This window comes from Salarias fasciatus, chromosome 7 (assembly GCF_902148845.1).
Source record: "Salarias fasciatus chromosome 7, fSalaFa1.1, whole genome shotgun sequence".
NCBI classification, from domain to species: Eukaryota; Metazoa; Chordata; class Actinopteri; order Blenniiformes; family Blenniidae; genus Salarias; species Salarias fasciatus.
The window spans coordinates 2,993,990-3,015,790 of NC_043751.1; the positions used below are offsets into that span (position 1 = coordinate 2,993,990).

Below are 21,801 nucleotides of genomic sequence, written 5' to 3' on the forward strand. Positions count from 1 at the left end.
TACCGATCAGTCTTCACCCCCACCCTCACCTATGGTCATGAGTTTTTTTTTGTTTTGTTTTGTTTTGTTTTTTTTCTTTCAAACACGTTTTTATAGATTTTTTTTTTTTATTTTAACAAAGCATGCATACAAAAAACAAAACAATGAAAAACACACACACAAGCAAGACGCCTCATTTATAACAACTAGGGCTGTCAAATGATTAAAATTTTTAATCAGATTAATCACAGCTTACAAATTAATTAATCATGATTAATCACAAATAATCACAATTTCCAACTATGTCTGAAATATACCCTTTTTTTCCTATATTGCATTAACAAAAAAACGACAGGACATGATTATATATATTTAACACGTGATGTGTTTTTTTTTATTTAAGGCTCCAAATAAAATATTCAAAAAACTAAAACATGCACACCATAACATAATGTCTGTGTGTGTAGTGTATTTGTACGTGCTCCACGCGTCACCATGCCGTGCCTCGCCGCACCGCTGCGCGCGCTGCACGCTCCGTGCATCGCCGCTCCGCGCAGTACACGCCGCGCCGCTCGTCATGATGCGCATGCGTTAAACTGCGTTATAAATTTTAATGAGATTGATTACATAAATTTATTAACGCCATTAACGCATTATTTTTGACAGCCCTAATAATAACCAAATGAAAATAACAATAATGAAATTAAGAACTATAATAAAAAGCAGTTGCTCATTTAGAAAATAAAAACCAGTCAAGAAATCAGTCATCCATCCAGCCATCGACAAATGTATTATTTTTCTCAAGAAATTTATAGGAAAGAGTCCATATTTCCTGAAACTTGTCAAGTCTGTTCTTCGTTGTGTAGCTTATTTTTTCCAAAGCAAGATAAAAAGTCAGTCCCTTCACCCAATGTGAAGTTGTGCAAGAAGTCTCTGGTTTCCACAACATAGCAATACAACTTTTAGCCTCTAGTAAGCACTTATTAAGCAATGATTTACCATTTTTAGAAACCACAAATTCTTTAAGATAAATATTCAGCAGACATATTTTAGGAGATAGAGGAACCTCCCTGCCAGTAATTTCACTCACAAGATTGAAAACTTTTCCCCAAAAACATAAAACATGCTTGCACTCCCACATACAGTGAAAGAATGTGCCTTCTGATCTCCACATTTCAGACAAAAATCAGGTATACAGGGGTTAAATCGATGTAGTTTTACAGGTGTAATGTATAACCTGCTCAACCATTTAAATTGTTACAATTTTGAATTGGAGGAGCTCCCGTTGGGAGCGAACACACTTGACGCGGAAGCGCCGCGTGCAAAGTTTGTGATCGCCTCCAGTGTTATGAACCTTTCTGACTGCTGCACACAACACGCATAGGAGCGCAGCGCGCCGCTCCGCTTCCTTCTATTTTTCACGCGAGCGCCAAGAGCTCCTTGGCAACGCGCTCTGAACCATGGCCAGTGCTCGCCATTGAAATGAACGCGCAGGGGGCTGGTAGAACGGTGAAGGGATTTGATTGGTTTCTTAAGAGCGGTCTGCGCCTTCCGATTGGTCGGAGTTTTTACTGTCCTTTGGCCGCTACAGTGGTCAGATTTTTTCCGCACCTTTTTCCGAACACATAATGTATTGACTTCTCCCATTCATTAAACTAAACGGGAGTCCTGAGGAAGCCAAAGTGTTGGTGGTGAGAAACATGGACAATCTGGATAAGTTCAACTGACTTCAATGCACCAACAACTATTAAGGTAACATGTCTCTCCCCACGCTATCATGAACAATACACCTGATGCAATGACTTCATCAACAAATGCTATGGACATAGACTCATTACAGAGAATCCTATGTCATCAACAATTGGAACTGGAAACATGTGAATTTCAAGAACATAACACAGTTGCAGACATAGACCCTGATCATTTCCTTTCTTCTATGGTAAACACATGTAATTATTTCACTCAAGAGCAGTATGAAAATGTAAAATCGGAAGGCAGACTGTTAATTATACATTTTAATAGCCAAAGTTTGTATGCAAAGTTTGACTCTATCAAAGACTTTTTGCAGGGTTTCACTCATCCCTTCAGTATTATTGCAATTTCTGAAACTTGGTTCAGTAATGAAAGGGGAATAAATTTAACACTTGAAGGTTATGAACTAACATATCTAAACAGAGAAGATAAAACTAGGGGTGGAGTTGCTTTTTTTATTCACCAGTCAATTAAATTTGATGTAGTAAGAAGTATGACATTGGCTGTACATGGAATAATGGAATGTTTAACTGTGGAAATTTATAATGAAAAAAAGAAAAATGTGTTTGTGAGCTGTGTATATCGAACACCAGGTACAAGTATTGAGATTTTCAGCGAATGGATGGAGAAGCTATTTTCACCTGTGAATCAAAAAACACTATTCATATGTGGTGATTTCAACATAGATTTGCTAAAACCCGACTAAACAAAATAACATTGAGGACTTCATTGACACAATGTACAGCTTGTCTTTATACCCATCAATAACAAAACCGAGCAGAATCACATCTCACAGCGCCACAATTATTGACAACATATTCACTAATATCATGTTAAATCAAACAACTAGTGGCCTGTTTATATCTGATATCTCTGATCATCTACCTGTTTTTATTCTGTATGACTGTGACTTTAAGAATATAAAACACCCCATAGAAGTTATCTCTAAACGAATAAGAAATGACGAAACAATCAACAACCTGAACAACAGTTTAGCCCGACAGGATTGGAGTGCTGTATATGGAGAAACGGATGTGGACAGTGCTTATAGTAAGTTCCTAGATATATTCATTTCCTTATATGATAAAAACTGCCCAGTAAAAGAATTCTATTCAAGGGCAAAACATAAACTTAGACCTTGGCTTACAAAAGGGATAATCAATGCTTGTAAAAAGAAAAATAACCTCTATAAATTATTTATTAAATCAAAAACAAAAGAAGCGGAACAAAAATATAAGTTGTACAAAAACAAACTAACTGACGTCATAAGAACAAGCAAACAGCTATACTACAGAAAAAAATTAAACGAAAGCAAAAGTAATATAAAAGAAACTTGGAATGTTCTTAATCAAAAGTGGTTCCTCTAAGTCAACATATCCGGGTTACTTCATTGACAAAAATGGTGGAAATCACAACATGATTAATATAGTAAACAGCTTCAATAATTTTTTTGTGAATGTTGGCCCTGAGTTGGCTGCCACAATTTCAAATCATGGAACGAATGAATTAAACCTTATCAAGAACAATCCATCGTCACTGTTTCTCTTGGCAACAGATGAGCAGGAGGTTATAAATACAGTCCTGAAATGTAAAAATAAGTTCTCCACCGACTATTACAATATTGACATGTTCTTAGTAAAAAACGTAATTTTCAATATTGCAAAACCGTTCACTTATATTTGTAATTTATCATTTCAGTCTGGCCGTTTCCCAGACAAAATGAAAATCGCAAAAGTAATTCCGGTATTCAAAAATGGGAACAAACACTGTTTCACAAATTATAGACCGATTTCACTATTGCCACAATTTTCTAAAATTCTTGAAAAACTCTTTGACTCTCGACTTGATAAGTTCCTAGAGAAACATAACATAATAAATGATGGTCAGTATGGTTTTAGAGCCAAGCGAACCACCTCAATGGCACTAATTGAAGCCACTGAAGAAATTACTACTGCACTGGATCAGAAAAAAATTGCAGTTGGTGTCTTCATTGATCTCAAAAAAGCATTCGACACAATCAATCACTTCATCTTAGTAAATAAACTGGAAAAATACGGGGTTAGAGGTGTAGCTGGGGACTGGATCAAAAGCTATTTGACAGGAAGGGTACAGTTTGTAAAAATGGGGAAGCATGTATCCGAGCAACTTGGCATTGTTTGTGGTGTCCCCCAGGGATCCGTCTTAGGGCCGAAACTATTTAATGTGTATATCAATGACATTTTTAACGTATCTCAATCCCTAAAACTCATTCTTTTTGCGGATGACACAACCATATTCTATAGTAGTAATGATTACAATGAGCTTGTAAAAACTGTGAACATGGAACTCAATAAAATAAAAACCTGGATGGATATAAATAAACTGTCTCTAAATATAAGTAAAACTAAAGTAATGATGTTTGGTAATTCTACAACAAAGTCATTTCAGCAAATAGTTATTGAAGGTACTGAAATTGAAAATGTTTGCGAGAATAAATTTTTAGGTGTAGTAATTGATAATAAATTATCTTGGAAAGCACATATTAAACATATAAAAGCAAAAATATCCAAAAGGCTCTATATTATAAATAAAGTAAAACAATGCCTTGATGCACATGCCCTCCGTACTCTGTATTGCACGCTGGTACTCCCATACCTCACATATTGTGTGGAGGTGTGGGGGAACACTTACCAGTGCACAATAAATCCCCTAGTCATAATGCAGAAACGAGCTGTGCGGATCATACACAAGGTTAGTTTTTTAGAATATACTCACAATCTTTTTATTCTGTCTAAGTTATTAAAATTCAATGATCTTGTGAAATATAACACACTAATTATTCTGCATAAAGCATTTAATAAAACATTGCCAAATAATATACAGAAGTTTTTCAAATTAAAAGAAACAGTTCATAATTTAAGAGGGTATGGAAATTTCAAAATACCAAAAACAAAATCTACCCGTAAACGTTTTTGTGTATCGGTATGTGGGGTTAAGTTGTGGAACAACCTGGGCACTCAACACAAGCAATGCCAAAATGTTCATAGATTCAAACTCCAATATAAACGTACAGTTTGGTTGCAGTATATAGAATATAGGTCTTGAATTCACATTAACATTACCGAGTGTGTTTTGTTGTTTCTTTAATAATCCGGGTATACTGTTCATTTCCACTGTTGGTATACTTGTATACAAGTCTGTATATGCTATCAGTTACCAATGGTAACGCCACCTTGTTTCAAATTTTTCGTTATGTAGATCCAAATCAATGAGTTATTAGTTTCCATGTGTATATACGACTACGGAAGTGAGAATTTTTTTTTTTTTTTTTTTTCTGACTATATTATGTTAAGGATAATTGGGGGTGGGATTAAATAAGTTTTCTTCTTCCCACTCCCTTTCAGGCATAATGAAATCTTCTGTTATTCAGTTATTTGTTACATTGTTTATTGTTTTTGTTCATTTGTTTCCTTTCCTTTACCCTGTGCATTATTGTACAGCAATTGCCTGAAATGAACAAATTAAACACAGTCAAGCTCGAAACCTTCCCCAAGGAAACTGTAAAAGCAAAGTGTATTGATAATAAATTGCTTTAAACATTCATTTTCACTTGGTGTATATGTTGGATTTTCCACAGTAGTGGCGCAGTGGTTAGAGCTCTTGCCTCACAGCAAGACGGTCCTGGGTTCAATTACCAATTTGGGCTTGGGGCCAGCCGTGTGTGTGGCTTCCCTCTGGGTAATCCGACTTCCTCCCACAGTCCAAAAACATGCGTGTCACGTTAATTGGTTACCCTAAATCGCTCCTAGGTTTGAATGTGAGTGCAGTGGTTGTATGTCTATCTGTGTTGTGCGTTGCTTTGGATAAAAGCATTTGCTAAATGAAATTGTAATGATATTTTTTTGTCAATTTGACAGTCAACATCCGATTTAAACTTTTTACTGTGAAAAATAGCTTATATTTGCAAAATTCTGGCGGCCCCATTAAAATTAGGCTTTGGCGCCCGGCAGATTTGGATTCAGCAGATCTTAAACGTAAAAATTAAAAGAGAGAAAGAAAAGAAAGAAAAAAACCATACCAAAAAACATGAACATGTAGGAACTGAGGTACAGTTGTTGCTACACATGAAATATTATCCAGAGTTAACAGTCAAAGTCGAGCCTGCGGGATGATATGTAGTCCACCCATTTCTTCCATTGTGAAGCTAATAAGTCCTTTTTATAATTGATATCTGCAGTTAGTCTCTCCATCCTGTACATGTCCACTGTGATGTCCGTCTACAGGTTCAGTGTTGGGCTCTCCTCAGAGAGCCATTTTTTTCGTGAGGGCCTTTTTTCCTGCAACTAATAGAATATAGAACAAATATTTATTGCTCTTTGATCATTCTTCAGGCATGAGTCCAAAAAATCGTAAGCTCCATTGATCTTGAAAGATCATGAGTGGTTTTGTGTCGTGCGTCTCCAGTCAAGGAGCTGCAGCATCGGCGTGGCTGTAGAGGCCGATACGGGATCCGCAGATCCTGCTGCAGCCTCTGCAGATGAGCTCTTCACAGTGAGGTTGGGATGTTAACGGTCTCTGCTGTCTGCGGAGTCTCTTCTCCCCCCAGCGGGTGTCTCTTCTCTCCTCTCTTCTCTCCTCTGCTGTTCTCATGACATTCTGGGTGGTGGTCCGCCAGTCGGAGCGGTCAGAGGCGGCTGACTCCAGGTTGGAGGGGTTGAAGCCTCCAAGCCCAGCCTTGAGGTCATGCTTGCAGATGTCCTTGACCCTTAGAGCTGTACATCCCTTTGACCTGTCTCCAGCAGCCAGCTCCCCGTACAGTAAGTCTTTTGGGATGCGGCTGTCGTCCATTCGGGTGACATGGTCAAGCCATCGCAAGCGTCTCTGGGTCAGGATGGCAAACATACTGGACATCTGCTCTGGCAAGGACGTCCATGTTGGAGACACGGTCCTGCCAAGTGATGCCCAGTAGTCTGCGAAGGCAGCGTTGGTGGAAAGCGTTCAGCCGACGCTCCTGACAGGAGTAGAGGGTCCATGCTTCACTGACGTATAGGAGAGTGCTCAGTACCAGGCCTTGGAGACTCTTATCTTGGTGTTGGTGGTTAGCATGGAGTTTTCCCAGACACGCTTCGCCAGGCGAGCCATCACTGTCGATGCCTTGCCGATATGGGAGTTCAGTTCGGCGTCTAGGGAGAGGTTGCCGGAGATGATCAAACTGAGCTAGGTGAACTTGTACACCACGGGTGGTGTCCGATGTTAATGCTGGAAGCACTACTGACATCCTGGCCCAGGACCTCGGTCTTTTTAAGGCTGATGATGAGGTCAAACTCAGAGCAGGCACCAGACGCTGGAGGGCTTCCTCAGTGTGGGCGACAAGACCAGCATCATCAGCAAAGAGCAGCTCCCTGAGGAGAACGCTCTCACCTTGGTGTTTTCTCTGAGGTGTGCCAGGTTGAAGAGGCCTCGGTCGCTCCTGGTGTGGAGGAAGACGCCGTCTTCAGAGTTCTTGAAGGTGTAGCGCATCAGCATTTAGAAAAATATGCCAAAAAAGGTTGGATCAAGGACACAGCCCTGCTTCATACCATTCTTGATCGGAAAAGGATCTGAGGATGATCCCTCGAATTGGACGACGCCGTTCATGTCCTGGTGGAAAGACTTGATCATGCGCAAAAGCTTGGGGGGGGCATCCGGTTCACTGGAGGAGGGTAAACAGTCCATCCCTGCTGACCAACTCAAAAGCCTTGGTCAGGTGGATGAAGAACAAATAGAGGGGTTGTCTCTGCTGCCTCACAGAGAAGACCATATCTATGGTTGACCTGGATGCTCTGAATCCACACTGCGCCTCTGGATATACACGTTTGGCGAGTAGTTGTGCTCTGTTGAGGACAAAAAGGGGCAAATGCTCTGCCAGTTGTGCTTAGGAGCGAGATGCCACGGTAGCTGTTACGATTGTTTTTATACAGGATGATAATTTTGGCATCACACATGTCCTGGAGTACAGCCCCTTCCTCCCAGCACTGCAGCAGGAGCTCGTGAAAGTGTTTCAAGAGCGAGCTCTCCTTTGCAGTTTTGATGATTTCAGGGGGGATGTTGTCACAGCCTGGAGCCTTGCCATTTGAGATGGAGTCTATCGCCTTGCTGAGCTCCTCGGTGGTGGGTGAAGCGTCAAGCTCATCCATGACAGACAATGAAGGGGTGTTCTCAAGGGCCGTGTTTGAGACAGTGGTTTCTCTCGAGTAGAGGTCTTGGTAGTGCTCAGCCCATCTCTGCATTTGTTTACTGCGATCCTTAATGACGTCGCCAGCAGCTGATTTTAGTGGGGCGCTCTTGATGGCACTGGAACCGAAAGCCTTCTTCATGCCTTCGGACATTTTGCGCACATTTCTGAGATCTGCAGAGAGCTGTATGTCCAGGCAGAGGTTAAGCCAGTCGTCATTGGCACAACGCCTTGCAATCTTTTGGGCATTTTTCCTTGCAGCGCGCAGTGCAGCAAGCGTTTGCACGGACAGCTCCTTCTTGTTGGCATTTAGGGCTTCAAGTTTAGCGGTGATGGCAGGTTCCATCTCAGCAGCTCCGGCTTCAAACCAATCCGCACTCCTCCCCATCTTCTTCCCAGAGATGCCTATGGCAAGCTCAAACACAGCCTCACAGATGTGGTTTCACCTTGCAGTAGCACAGTCAGTGGGGCAGTCCATCAGCAAATATTTACTGCTCTTTAACCATTCTTCAGGCATGAGTGCAAAGTTTTACTTTCCAAAGGCCAATAATTCCCAAAGATGTCTTGCATTGGATTATGTTGCATTCCACTTTTTAGTGAATTAAGATTTTCAACTGGAATATTTCTTTCATGAGATGGAGGATGTGTTATTGAAGTGGGGTTCACCTGGGCAGGTAAGCAGTACATCCCAGAGACAAAGTCACACACAGCATGTTGACAGTGACACACAGAGAGGTTTCAGAACAAACACACATTCAGGCTCCTCCAGGCTTTGTGGGTCACTGTGCTGCATGTTTTAGCTCTCTCCCTGCTCCAGCGCACATCGGTCTGTTGATGTCTTCATCAGGTTTTTAATGAAGCCCAGTAATAAGCGCGTTCTGGAGCAGGGAGCAACCTACTGGAAACAATCCCTCCTCGTGCAGCCTGTGAGTGTTCCTGTGTTCACGCTCCCTCTCTTTTCTCCACAGACCTCACTCTGGCTGCAGCACAGGTCAACGATATGGCAGTGAGGCAGGGCTTCCCGCGGCGTCCGTTGAGGCGTTACTGGTGCAGAGCAGCTCGGTTCTGTGGATCAGCACTGAGGGGGGCTACCTGCTGCTGCTGGACCTGCACAGTCATCAGGCCCTGCAGGTGGTGGGGCCCCACCGCCACTCCATCCGCTGCATGACGTCGGCTCTCATACGTGAGTCCTCAGCTCAGTGTCCCCAGTGGCCCCTTGGTTAGCTCGCCACCTCAGGGAGTGTTTGGCTCTTTGAGGGCCCATGTGGCGAGATCACACTGTCCACAACAGGCTGCATTGTTTTAAACTGATTACATGTCTGCTTCACATGGATGATTTGATATGTTGAACCTGAATTACAGGCAGCTTTGTTGTCTCTGGAATTCTTATCTTTCATATTGCAAATATACAACTCATTGCCACAGTCCATATGACAGACAGCTGGACTGTGATAAGTGTTCCCAATGCACTGCGTGTCCAGTCACATTATCCCACTTAACTTCAGTCCTGTTTGAATGTGAGTAGAGGTCGACCGATATGGGTTTTTTGGGGACCGATGCTGATATTTTCCAAATTTGGGCAGCCAATGCCGATATGCATAGCCGATTTTTCCAATTTGATATTTAGGCCGATTTTTTAATAAATATATTAGGGCTGGGCACGTTAGCGCGTTAATAACGCGTTAATGCACTGCTTCCTTAACGCCGACAAATATTTTCATCAGGTGTTAACGCCCCCCATGCCCCCCACCTCCCCCCACACACACACATTGTGCTCCAGCGTCAATAACGCACACACATCTGCTGCGCTTTCTGCGGTGAAACACGGTCCATTCTTCATTATTTGCCATAATGAACTCAGCCAAATTATCAGAAAAATCACGAGGAAAAGGCTGGTATGAGGCACAAACTGAAATAAGGAGCGCAAATATGACAAAAACGAAAGTGAAACTTAAATTGCGTCTTTTGCCGGCAGATCGTTTCGGCCGCTGGGCATTCTTCAGGCGCTGAAAACAAGCAAAATAAAGTCAATTTCCCTTCAACACACAATCTGTATTAACAAGACACAATTCGGCGTGATTGAATTTATCCTGCCTTCTCTTTCTGAAGGTCAGACATAGAATGAAGTTTGAGGAAGTGTGTGACAAACTTCGTCTTTCCTCTGCTCCTGCTGGTGTGTGTGTGTGTGTGTGTGTGTGTGTGTGTGTGTGTGTGTGTGTGTGTGTGTGTGTGTGTGTGTGTGTGTGTGTGTGTGTGTGTGTGTGTGTTGGGGGGGTCGGGGGTGGCAATCTTGGTAAAGACTTGGTATTTTACGTTTTTAAGTTACTATAAATCATATTTGATGAATTGTTAAATTATGCTATTTGCAAAACAATAAGGTCCCTGTCCCCGACTGGGGGCAGGATGATCATTACAGAGTACTTTTGAATTCATTATTGTTTTATGTACATAATGCGATTAATCGCGATTAAGAAATTTAATCGTTGCCCAGCACTAAAATATATACATACATATATATATATATATATATATATATATATATATATATATATACATATACACATCACATTTTTGTGAAACGCAGCAATTTCTCAGCAACTAAAAGAAATCTATTACAACAAGTGGTGTCCAGTCAAAAGTAGAAGAAACAAGGCTGTAAAAAAAGTCATACATACAAATAAAAATATAACTCCAGTCATGCATTATGTGGAGGAATTTGCGGGTGGCTAATACATGCTTCACAAAAAGCCCCATGATTGATTCTTTACTCTTTTACTCTCGCCATTTCCTCCTATTTACTTTGTTCTGCTGTTAACTACAGTAGTGGTGTATTTTCACCAACACGGTTGAACACGCACAAGTAAAGTCAGCTCAGACCAGCTAATCTCTTACTGCTAAAACTGATCACAAAGTAGCATTTGAAGTTAACAACATGCAGGGTTTCCGCCAGACCTTTTCAGTCCGGGCGCCCTGCCTGCGCTAGGGTGTGCAGCACCCGGACAACGGAGAAGAAGAAGAAGAAAAAAGAAAGAAAACTCTCCGAAAGTCGAACACAGCAGCGTTAGCAGCGTTAGCAGCGTTAGCAGCGTTAGCAGCGCGGCACGACGCTCCCCGGCCAAACTTTTTTCTGCAGTAAACACTGATCTGCTGCAGACTGGAGCCACAAAAACGTTGAAATGTTCAACAAATCCATGATTCACTGCAGATGCAACAGGTTCAGGCTTTTTCCACAGCCTGGATTCCACTGAGAACACTCTGCTCTGACGGAAATGAATGCAGCAGCGCCACAGGGGTCCTTTCTTGAGCAGCAGCTTTAGCTGCCCGCACATGTGCCTGATCAAAAATTGCGTCATTTTATACAACGGATCAAAAATCGGCTTTTTAAAAGAAAATACGGCCGATGGCCGATGGAGAAAAATGTCCAAATATCGGCCCGATATATCGGCCGACCGATAAATCGGTCGACCTCTAAATGTGAGTGGTCACAAAGTGTGTGTGGATGGGTTAGTGAGTCTTAGAGCAGGAGGATCTGGACGAATGGGGGGAGAACATCTGAGTCATGTCAGCTTGAGTCAGCCTCCAGTTCTGATTCTTGAGTTTCACACGGGTCTCTTTATTCATGTAGGGGTCATGGCCTTCCTGAAACGCTGGATGGCTTTGTCTGGTTGCATCTTAGTGTTTTCATACTGGGTGTGTTTCTGTTGATTTGCTAACATGTTGGAAAACAAAGTGAAAGAAAACAGAGCAAGGTGCAGCCAAGCATGCTAAGCAGCAGGGTTGCTGCTGATGTTTTGGATTCAATGGTTTGTCCCCGCAGTCTGGGCCACCATGTACTTGTTATTCACATGCTGCAGCTGTCGCAGTATTTCTCTCCGACCTTTGTCACAGTATTGTTTTATTTTAATATTTTTTTGAACCAGAAAAGCTGAACTGGAAAAACGTTGTGCTGGTGGTGGGCCAAAGACTCCCACAGGACAGACATCAGGATGGTGAGTGAGGACAGCCCCATGTTTCTGAGAGAACAGCGGTGTGTCTTCGCGTTGGTCCAAAGCAAGTGTGTGTGTCACTCTCAGATGCCGAGTGTGTGCTGACAATGTGGAACAGCATGCTGCCCATGGAGGTCAAAGACCTGAAGAAGCACTGCGAGAAGAGAGAGCAGATCTCATGCAGGATGAGAGAGCAGCTCCAGCATGTCTGAGCCTGCAGGTTCGTGTCACAGTAGCTCATTACTGCTCACTCTCATCCATCCAACACCATCGTTTCTGCTTGTTTTCTGTCCGTTCCTCATGAAGATAAGATAGGTACGATAGGTAAGATTACAATAATTTTTTTTTTTTTTTTTTTTTTTCGGTCGTGAAGCACAACAAAAAATAAATAAATAATAAGAAATACATAGCAAGCAAGACATGTATGTGTATATATCTATATATACACACACACATACACACACATATATATACATGGTCATATATACATACATACGTACATGTGCATGCGTACATACATACATGGTTAACTTGTTGACCGAAGAGGGTTTAGGGCTGAAGCCGAAGCTTATTTTGCCCACCTTTATCTTACCGCTGTATGAGAAAAAAACAAAACAAAAAAACAAAAAGAAAAACATTATACAGAAGTCGAACCGAAGTCAACAAGACAACAGTCTAATTAGAAGATAACAAAGGGAGTAATGTATTTTCCATTTGTTCCTGTCCATTATTGCTTATTATTTCTTCCTATCCTTTTTATTCTACTCTCTCTTCCACTCTTCATTTCCCTCTCCTTTCCCTATCCTCTTTTTCTGTCCAATTTTCCTCCTTTTTCTTTCATTCTCCCCCTTGCTGAGGCTGCTAAAAATAATACTCAAAGTAAATCATAAACAGAAATGGGATAAGATACTCTTTTATTGATCCCCAAATGGGAAATTCAGTTGTTACAGTAGCACAAGCAGAGAAACAATAAAAAGGAGAATAGAAAGACAATACAAATATAGTAGAAGATGAATATATACAAATAAAGTGACCAGATAAGTGACCAGATAAAATGACATTAAAAATAGAAAAATAAAAATAAAGGCTCAACATGAGGTGCAGTGTAAAGTGCAGTAACAGACAGGAATGTGAGTGTGGTCAGCATGACGACCGTCCGCGGCTTCCACTGTTATTAAAGAGTCTGATGGCACAAAGGAGCTTCTGAACCGCTCTGTTCTGCCCCGGGTGCGATGAGGCGATGGCTGAAGGAGCTGCCCATCTGCCACAGTTCTCCCTGGAGGGGGGTGAGAGGGATTATCTAAGATGGTATCAATTTTATCCGTCACCCTCTTCTCAGCCACCGACTCCAGAGTTTCCAGTTAAAGGCCAACTACAGAACGGGCCTTCCTCACCAGCCTATTGATCCTGCTGGCCTCACCAGCCCTGATGCCCCCCCACCAACACACCACAGCAAAGAACAGTGCGCTGGCCACAACAGACTGGTAGAAGGCATTCAGGAGCTTGCTGCAGAAATTAAAAGACCTCAGTCTCCTCAGGAAGAACAGCCTGCTCTGACCCTTCCTGAAGAGGGCTTCGGTGTTATGGGACCAGTCCAGTTTGTTGTTGATTTGAACCCCAAGGTACTTTTATGAGTCCACTCTCTCCACTTCCACCCCCTGGATGAAGACTGGGGCAGGGGACCTCCTATTCCTCCTATAATCCAACTATTTCCAATTATAAAGGACAGATAGTGCTTCCTCAACAAACTGTGTAAAGTTATGGACTCATGGGATGGCTAGAGTCTTCTCAATGTGAACTTGTGTAAGAACCACTTTGTGGTTCTCATTTTGCTTATTTATAAGGTTGAAGAATGAAGTACGGATTGATTTGATAGTGTAACAATTCTCCTGTGACCTTTCACATTCAGAGGTGGTGGCTTTCTGCTATTCTGGTTGGGTTGAGGGGACAGAAAGCAAAAGAAATAGGACCGACAGATACATTTGTTGTATCAACATACATTTTCACAACTTTCTGTAGATGTGATGCAAATAAATATGAACTTTAGAAGAATAGATTGAACATTGAAACAGCTGAGAGGGCTGAGAATACTTTTTTCCCCCATATATAGACACTGCGAGGACTCCAGAGCATAAAGGAAGTTTAATCAAACGGGTTTAACTGGAAATGTGACTCCTGTGGGCAGAATGTCAGCACAGCCGGTCACACTGCAGTTTTAAGGGTGTGCGATCCACATACCGTAGGTTCCACCTTCTTTTACTGCGAAAGGTGCAAACTGAGCAGGTGCCACAGTGACCTTGGATTCACGTTGATTTCATCGGGCCACTCTTGAACCCATTTTCATGAGTTCACCAGCTTCTCTTATGAGAAAAAGTGAGATGAAGTTAGACTCAGCAGGAGGAAGAGTTCAGTCTCAATACTACATGAAAAAGGTTCAAATGTTCACATAAATTCTGATAAAACATGGATGAAAAAAAACATGGAAAAGTCCAGAATCAAGCTGAGACTGTCACGTCCAGCTTAGAGAACAAATGTAAAATCATAAAATGTCAAGAATGAACACAAACATCAGAAAGATGAACTCACAAGAAAGTCCATTTATTAAAATTGCTTATTCTGAAGGTCCCAGAGTCGATCCGTGCCTGCTCCTTGAGCTGAATGTCAGCTTGAGGTCGACCTCCTTCTTAAAGTTTAGTTTCATTCATAAATGATAAAACATGTTCAGAATGAACAAAGAACAACATGTGGAGTCAATACTGACGCTACAAAATAATGATGACCAGCCTGTTCATCATTATTTTGTAGCTTCAGTACAGGTGAAAATCACAACACTGCTGTAGAAAAAAAAGAGACATTATTTTTTACAGTTACTTCTACAATATGTGCTCCCGTTTTTAATGTTCTTTCAAATGTCTCCATGCCACGAAAAAGTCTTCCTCCAGAAAACAAACAGTGAAATAAACCCGTAGTTTGGACATCTGTTGTCAAACATTTTGCTTTGTTTTGTCACAGGTCTGTCTGTCTTCAACACCACTTCCTGGTTGAGGGGGTGGGGTGGGGTGAGGGCGACGTCAGCACACTTCATTTTAACTTTCATTTTCTCAGTAATCATCTGGGACCTGTTTTGTGTCTGTGTGTCTCTCTGCTGGCTGTGTGTTTCCAGGATGTCTGAGCAGAGCAGCAGCAGAGCAGGAAGCCATGGGAGCTCCTTCCTGCTGCCTTTCCCTGGCGGACGACCGTCTCTGGGTGCTTCGGAAACTCCTCCAAATTCTGGGGATTTCTGAGTATGAAGCACTAAGCTCAGTGGTGAAATGGACCTTCCTCCATCTTCCTGAATGGCTTTTTAAAACACAGCCACACTATCAAATGTTTCCTTATTTTCATTCAAATAAAATCTTTTCAGAATTTTCTTGAGTTTTTCACTGCTGTGTTGTTCATTCAGCAGTCAGTTGTTGAGATATTGTTGAATAAATTTTGTGATCTTCCTCAGGCACCAGATCACATCTTCCATTTGACTGTTGGATTATAAAGTCAGAGGAGTGGAAGGGAACATATGGGGATTGGTTCGATGCCTTTCCCAGCATGCTTTTCTCTTTCATTCACGAGGGGGTACCGGAAAGAAACCACACTGTGTTGGGGCGACAGTAGCTCAGTTGGTAGAGCAGGTTGTCTTATAACCGGAAGGTTGGTGGTTTGATCCCCGCTCCCGCAGGCATAAAACTGTCGTTGTGTCCTTGGGCAAGACACTTCACCCACGTTGCCTAGTTTGAAAGTTGTGAGAGTGAGTGGTTGGTGGTGGTCTGGGGCAGCCTCGCTTCCGTCAGTCTGCCCCAGGGCAGCTGTGGCTACAGCAGTAGCTTACTTAGAGAATGAATAATGTAATGCATCTTTGAGTGTCCTGAAAAGCGCTGTATAAAACCAATGCATTATTATAAAATTAAAACAAGAATGATTTCAGAGTTTTGGTTGTTCAATCTCGCTACAGCATGTTCTTGTGCAGATCTCTGCAAATTATCGTCTCACAAAGTCACACAGGGAAAGCACACACAGCGCCGACGTCAGCACAGCAGGACCTCCTTCTTCGGAAAAGCACAAAATGGCGGAACACATCACTAAACGCGATCAGCGCGCAAGCATCAGATTTTGTTTTCTGCTGGGAAAAACAGCGTCAGAAACACTCAGCATGGTCCAGGAGGCGTATAAAGATGGTGCCCTGGGAGAACGCAGGTTTCTGAATGGGATGGCGCTTTGAAAGGGGAGAAATGTCCACTGAAGACCAGCCCCGCTCCGGACGACCCGCATCCTCACGCACGCAGGAGAAGATCCACAAGGTGGAAGCCGTGGTCCTGGCTGACAGACAGACGATCGGGGAGGTGTCCACCTTGACGGGGGTTCCGTGGAGTTCCTGTCAGGAGATCCTGTCCCAGGATTCACGCTTGCGGCGGGTCGCAGCGAAGATGGTTCCGCGTGTCCTCACTCCGGAGCAGAAGGCGGCCGGCGTGGATGTGTGCCGGGAAATCCTCCAGCACACTGAAGAGGATCCTGGGCTGCTGGGCAGTCATCACGGCGGATGAGACCGTTCCAGTCCCGGTCAGCGGTAAAAGCCATGCTGATCTGCTTTTCCGACGCAAGTATTTTTTAGACAGCGAGTTTGTGCCGCCTGGCAGTCTGTTAACCAGGACCACTACATCCAGGTCCTGAGGCGGCTCTGAGAAGCAGTGAGGCAGAAGCGTCCGGAGCTTTGGCGGGATGGCGAGTGGTGGCTGCACCACGATAACGCGCCGGAGCACCGGGCCCTGCGCGTAATGCAGTTCCTGGAGAAGAACGGGATGACCCTGCTGCCTCATCCGCCCTATTCGCCAGACTTAGCACTGTGTGATTTTTTTCTTTTCCCGATAATGAAGAAAGAGCTGAAGGGGCGGATACATATATATATATGTGGCAGGATGGGTGTGTTTATTGTTGTTCTCAGCCTATTGCAGACCTGCCAACCTTGGCAAAATTTTTTGAGTACCACTTGCCGGGACAGTTGTCAACCGGGGGGGGGGGGGGGGGGGGGGCGGGGGGGGGCACTGTCAGTTTTACATTTTAAGTTTTCATTTGGTTCTTAAATTTGTTTAATGACAAATATTTAACAGATGTTTTTCTGATACACATTACATTGCGGCTGACCTTGCACGTCGTCCCCAGAAAAGAGCTTCAGAATGCTGCTACGTGTCCTTTAACTGAGCATTTTATGCTGTGTGTGTGCATGCGTGCGTGTGTTCCATTACTAAAACCTTTATAAAGCCGTCAATACGGTGTTTCAAATTAACTGGTTTCCTTGCTAACTGGTGACTGACTTCCTTTAGCACTTCCTGTTGCTGCTGCTAGTAGCAGCAGATGTTGAAATCAGACTCAAAAAAGGTCGGACACAGCTTTTGTCTGGTTTTTAACATCTATCGGCAACAAGGGACGTGAAAGAAACCCAGTCACCAGTTAATAGGGAATCAGTTCTTCCAAAACACCGGCTCCTCTCCGGTTTCGCGACACTCCTCCTCCGCTAGTTAGCTGCTGCATTCAGGTGACTGGAGCAAGCGGCGGAAAACTGAAACTCCGTCATTCACATGAAGGCAGCGAAGACAGCTGGACTCAGGAGACACTCAGGAGACATGTGAAGGAAGCGTGGACAGTTTGCACAAAGGAACGACTCAGACAGCTGAGAACCGGCTCTCGTCGTTCACTTGAAAGAGCCGTTCAAACGAACGACTCGTTAATTGAACGTCGCAGCACTACGAGGGGAGCACATGTTTCCTCCCGGTTCCATAGCTGTGGCGCACCAGCCTAATTTACCGGTATTTTTTTCAACGTGACAAATACAATGTGTGCCGTGACTGCGTGACAACACACCGAAATGCGTGACACTTCAGAGCCCTGCTGCTGCATCGTGTTGTCAGACATGAGAACGTCCACGGTCCGCATTTATAACAGCGCTCACAGACGTCTGCAGCTTTTTGCGTAGTTTAATGAGGCGGAGCGTACCAGCGTATTTTAATGTCAAATTGCGTACCTGCTACGTAAAATGCGTACAGGTTGGCAGGTCTGCTATTGGCTGGGGGCGCTATTAAAAAAAAACCTTGTACGCCTGGGTCGTTCTCTGGCTCGTGCACTTCCGGGTTGGCTCTGGCTGGTAGCGGTGCTCCGTGAAAGCAGGTAAAGGTGAATTCCCCTTTATGAAGTGTAATATTGTATTGGTCGTGATGAAAGTTATGCCTTGCAGTATCGCGATGGCTCCAGGGGGAGCGCGTCAAGCGCATGCAGCAGCAGCTGTAGGTCGGGCGCGTGAGTCCCGATGGTCCGGTGCTGGTCTGAGCATTTGCCCCGCTAACGGATGTAGGAAGCGGTATGTTGTTGTGGTAACTTTACGTTAATCAACAGGTGTACAGGCTGCAACAAACCCTTTTCATTTATTAGGTTCTGCCCTGTTCGAGCCCCGTTTCCAGCGCAGACACACCACGGCTGTCTTTGTTCTTTGTCTTTGTCCGTCCTGGAGCTGCTGTCATATGAACTGTTGATCCTGAATCGTGTCCTTGATACGGTGGCGTGTTGGTGTGGGCCAGCCCAACCGCGCACGGGACTTTTGACTGAAATGAAGCGCTCGTCTGTAAATTAAGTTTTTTTTCGCCCGCCTCTCTGTGTACTTCAAAATGATAATTTAAGTAAGTAAGTAAAAGTAAGTAAAAGTTTATTTATATAGCACATTTACAAGCGGCTTAGCCGTGCCAAAGTGCTTCACACAAGTGCAGAGAATAGAAACAAACAAAAAACGGTGAAAAGACAAAACAGCACAAACAAATTAAACACATCTCAAACTCGAGCGCCAAGGAAAGACCTAGCTGAAGGCCAAGGCAAAGAGGTGGGTCTTCAGCAGTGATTTAAAAATTCCCACAGACTCGGCCGCACTGATGTGGGGGGGAAGGGAGTTCCACAGCCTCGGGGCAGTAACAGAAAAGGCTCTGTCCCCCCTGGTTTTTAGCCTGGTCCTGGGAATGAAGAGGAGGCGTTGGTCAGCCGACCGTAACGCTCTGGAAGAGTTGAGGGGGCGGAGAAGATCGGTCAGGTAGGGAGGGGCGAGGAGATGAAGAGATTTAAAAACTGTTAAAAGAATTTTGAAATCAATGCGGTGGCGGACGGGGAGCCAGTGAAGGGAAGCGAGAACCGGAGTGATGTGAGCGTGTTTTTTGGTGGAGGTGAGGAGTCGGGCAGCAGAGTTCTGGACGAGCTGCAGGCGGTGGAGTTGGGCTTTATCAATACCGGTGTAAAGACTATTGCAATAATCCAGGTGTGAGGTGACAAAGGCGTGAATGGCCTGCTCTAGCCCCGCCTGGGGAAGGTAAGTTTTAATTTTGGCTAAAGTCCTCAGGTTGAGAAAACTTCTTCTGATGACTGCGCTGATCTGCTGCTCGAACTTGAAGGAACTGTCGAAGACCACACCAAGATTCCTGACAGCTGGCTTGGACTTCAAGGCAAGAATACCCAGGGCGTTGGAGAGAAATGCTGGGGCGGCTTTGCCAAATACAATAACCTCAGTCTTATCCTCATTGAGGTTGAGGAAATTTGCTGTCATCCATGCCTTAATGTCAGACATGCAGTCAAACAGAGGCTGGAGAGCAGCAGGGTCGTCGGCCTTGAAGGGGAGGTACAACTGAACGTCGTCCGCGTAGCAGTGGAAGGAGATATTATATTTATTTATAATATCTCCTAAGGGCAATATGTATAGGATGAACAGAATGGGGCCTAATATGGAGCCTTGAGGCACACCGCAGGAGAGGGGGGCTGCAGAGGAGGTGAAGTCTCCCAGCTGAACAGAGAAGCTCCTGTCAGTCAGGTAGGAACGGAAAAATTCCAGAACTGTACCTCTGATGCCCAGGTGTTCGAGGCGAGACAGTAGGACCCTGTGGTCCACTGAATCGAAGGCGGAGGTGAGATCGAGAAGCACCAGGACCACAGGGCTACCTGAGTCCGTAGCTAAGAGCAGGTCGTTAAGGACTCTCAGGAGGGCAGTCTCTGTGCTGTGGCCAGATCTGAAACCGGACTGGAATTTTTCAAAGCTGTTATTATCTGTTAAGAATGGTTGCAGCTGGGAGTATACTTCACGCTCGATGACTTTGGAGAGGAAGGGCAGTTTGGAGATGGGCCTGAAGTTTGCAACGGAGGAGGGGTCGAGGTTGGGCTTTTTTAATAGAGGGTGCACCACAGCATGCTTGAACGCTGGCGGGACACAACCAGTGGACAAGATGCAGTTGACTATTGAGAGGAGGAAGGGGGCAACTGAGTCAAGGACTGTTGGATCCTTGAGAAGGCGCGAAGGTAGGCAGTCAGAGGGGCAGTTGGAAGGCCGCAGGTGCCTGACTACGGCAGAGAGAGAAGCTACCGAGGCGGGTTCAAACCGTGAGAATGTTGCTGACAGGGGGAGGGGGGGAGGGATGGGGGGTGAGAAGGGGCCAGTAGAGGGCCTGAGTGCGGCGATCTTGCTAATGAAGAATTGTTGGAAGGTATCACAGAGGGCAGTGGAGGGCCTAACGGGGGGATCATTACGGGGGTTGATGAGGGAATTCAGTGTGTGAAAGAGAACCTGGGGTTTGTGACAGTTAGAGGAAATCAGATTAGAGATGTGCTGAGCCTTCGCATATTTCACAGCTCGATGGTAGGCTGTCAGGGAACTGCGGAGGATTTGAAGGGAAACGAGGAGGCGGTCCTTCTTCCATTTGCGCTCAGCGCGTCTGCAGATGCGTCTGAGGGCACGCGTGGTAGCGTTTAGCCATGGAGTGGTCTGAGTTTTGGGACACTTGGGTTTGAGAGGAGCAATGGAGTCCAGAATTGATTTGCAGACTGAGGAGAACATGGAGAGAAGCTCATCAGCAGGAGTTCTGACTATAGAGTCTGAAGGCAGCCTACACACCGACGAGTCACTGAAGGCGGCAGAAAATTGCTCAGCAGTAGATGGGTTCAGAGAGCGTGAGACCAGTTTGGGGGCCTTATGGAGACTACCTGAGCATTCGATTGAAACAGAAAACAAAATTGGGGAGTGGTCAGAGAAAGCCATGGCACAGATCTCATCAACATTGACAGAAACGCCATGGGCGAGGACAAGGTCAAGAGTGTGGCCCTTTTCGTGGGTGGGGCCATCAACAGCTTGAACAAGACTGAATGAGTTAAGGAGGTTCAGAAAATCCCGGGCCAGAGGCTGTGAGACACAGCAAACATGGATATTAAAATCACCACAGATAATGAAATTGTCATATCTGACCACAAGCCCCGACAGAAAATCAGCGAAGTCCGAGATGAAGTCCTTGTTGAATTTGGGGGGACGGTAGACCACTGCACACAGAAAAGGTGGATTCAGATTTAGTTCAAACAGTTGCAGTTCGAAGCTAGCAAAGCCATTCTGAGGGATCTGCCGACAGTGAAAAGACGACTTGAAGATGGAGGCGAGGCCTCCACCTCTCCCTGATGTTCGGGGAGAATTTAGGAAACAGCAGTTGGGTGGGCAGAGCTCAGAAAACGAAGTATTCTCACCAGAGGAGAGCCAGGTCTCACACAGAAACAGGAAATCCAGCCCTCGAGAGACAAAGAAGTCATTTAGCGCAAAAGTTTTGTTGGATACAGACCGCACATTTAGCAGAGCCATTTGGAGGGTTAAAACATCTCTGGGGCAGTGTCGCCGCAGGCTCCGCAGGACTGAGTGGTCGACTCCGGGCCTCTGACTACAAGTCCCATCGGCCCCAGCGCTCGGATGACGTCGGCAGAGTGCGCCGCGAGTTTCTGGAGCCCAGAGGGATGGAGCCGTAGCAGGGCAGCTTTGGAAGTAAACAAACTTTCTCCGAGCACTCCGATGGACATAGCGGGGTC

At 44.5% G+C, this 21,801-nt stretch overlaps 1 protein-coding gene across 4 annotated transcripts in view; it reads left to right on the forward strand.

Moving 5' to 3' along the window:
* lrrk2 (leucine-rich repeat kinase 2) overlaps positions 1-15,318 on the forward strand; it is a 178,063-nt gene extending 162,745 nt beyond the window's left edge. For all 4 annotated transcript variants that reach the window (XM_030095652.1, XM_030095654.1, XM_030095653.1 and 1 more), the window contains 4 exons: positions 8,893-9,107; positions 11,845-11,913; positions 11,998-12,130; positions 15,074-15,318. In XM_030095652.1, coding sequence (XP_029951512.1) covers positions 8,893-9,107; positions 11,845-11,913; positions 11,998-12,122 — 409 coding nt within the window. In that variant the 3' untranslated portion in view covers positions 12,123-12,130; positions 15,074-15,318. The remainder of the gene's footprint in view (positions 1-8,892; positions 9,108-11,844; positions 11,914-11,997; positions 12,131-15,073) is intronic.
* The last annotated feature ends 6,483 nt before the right edge of the window (positions 15,319-21,801 follow it).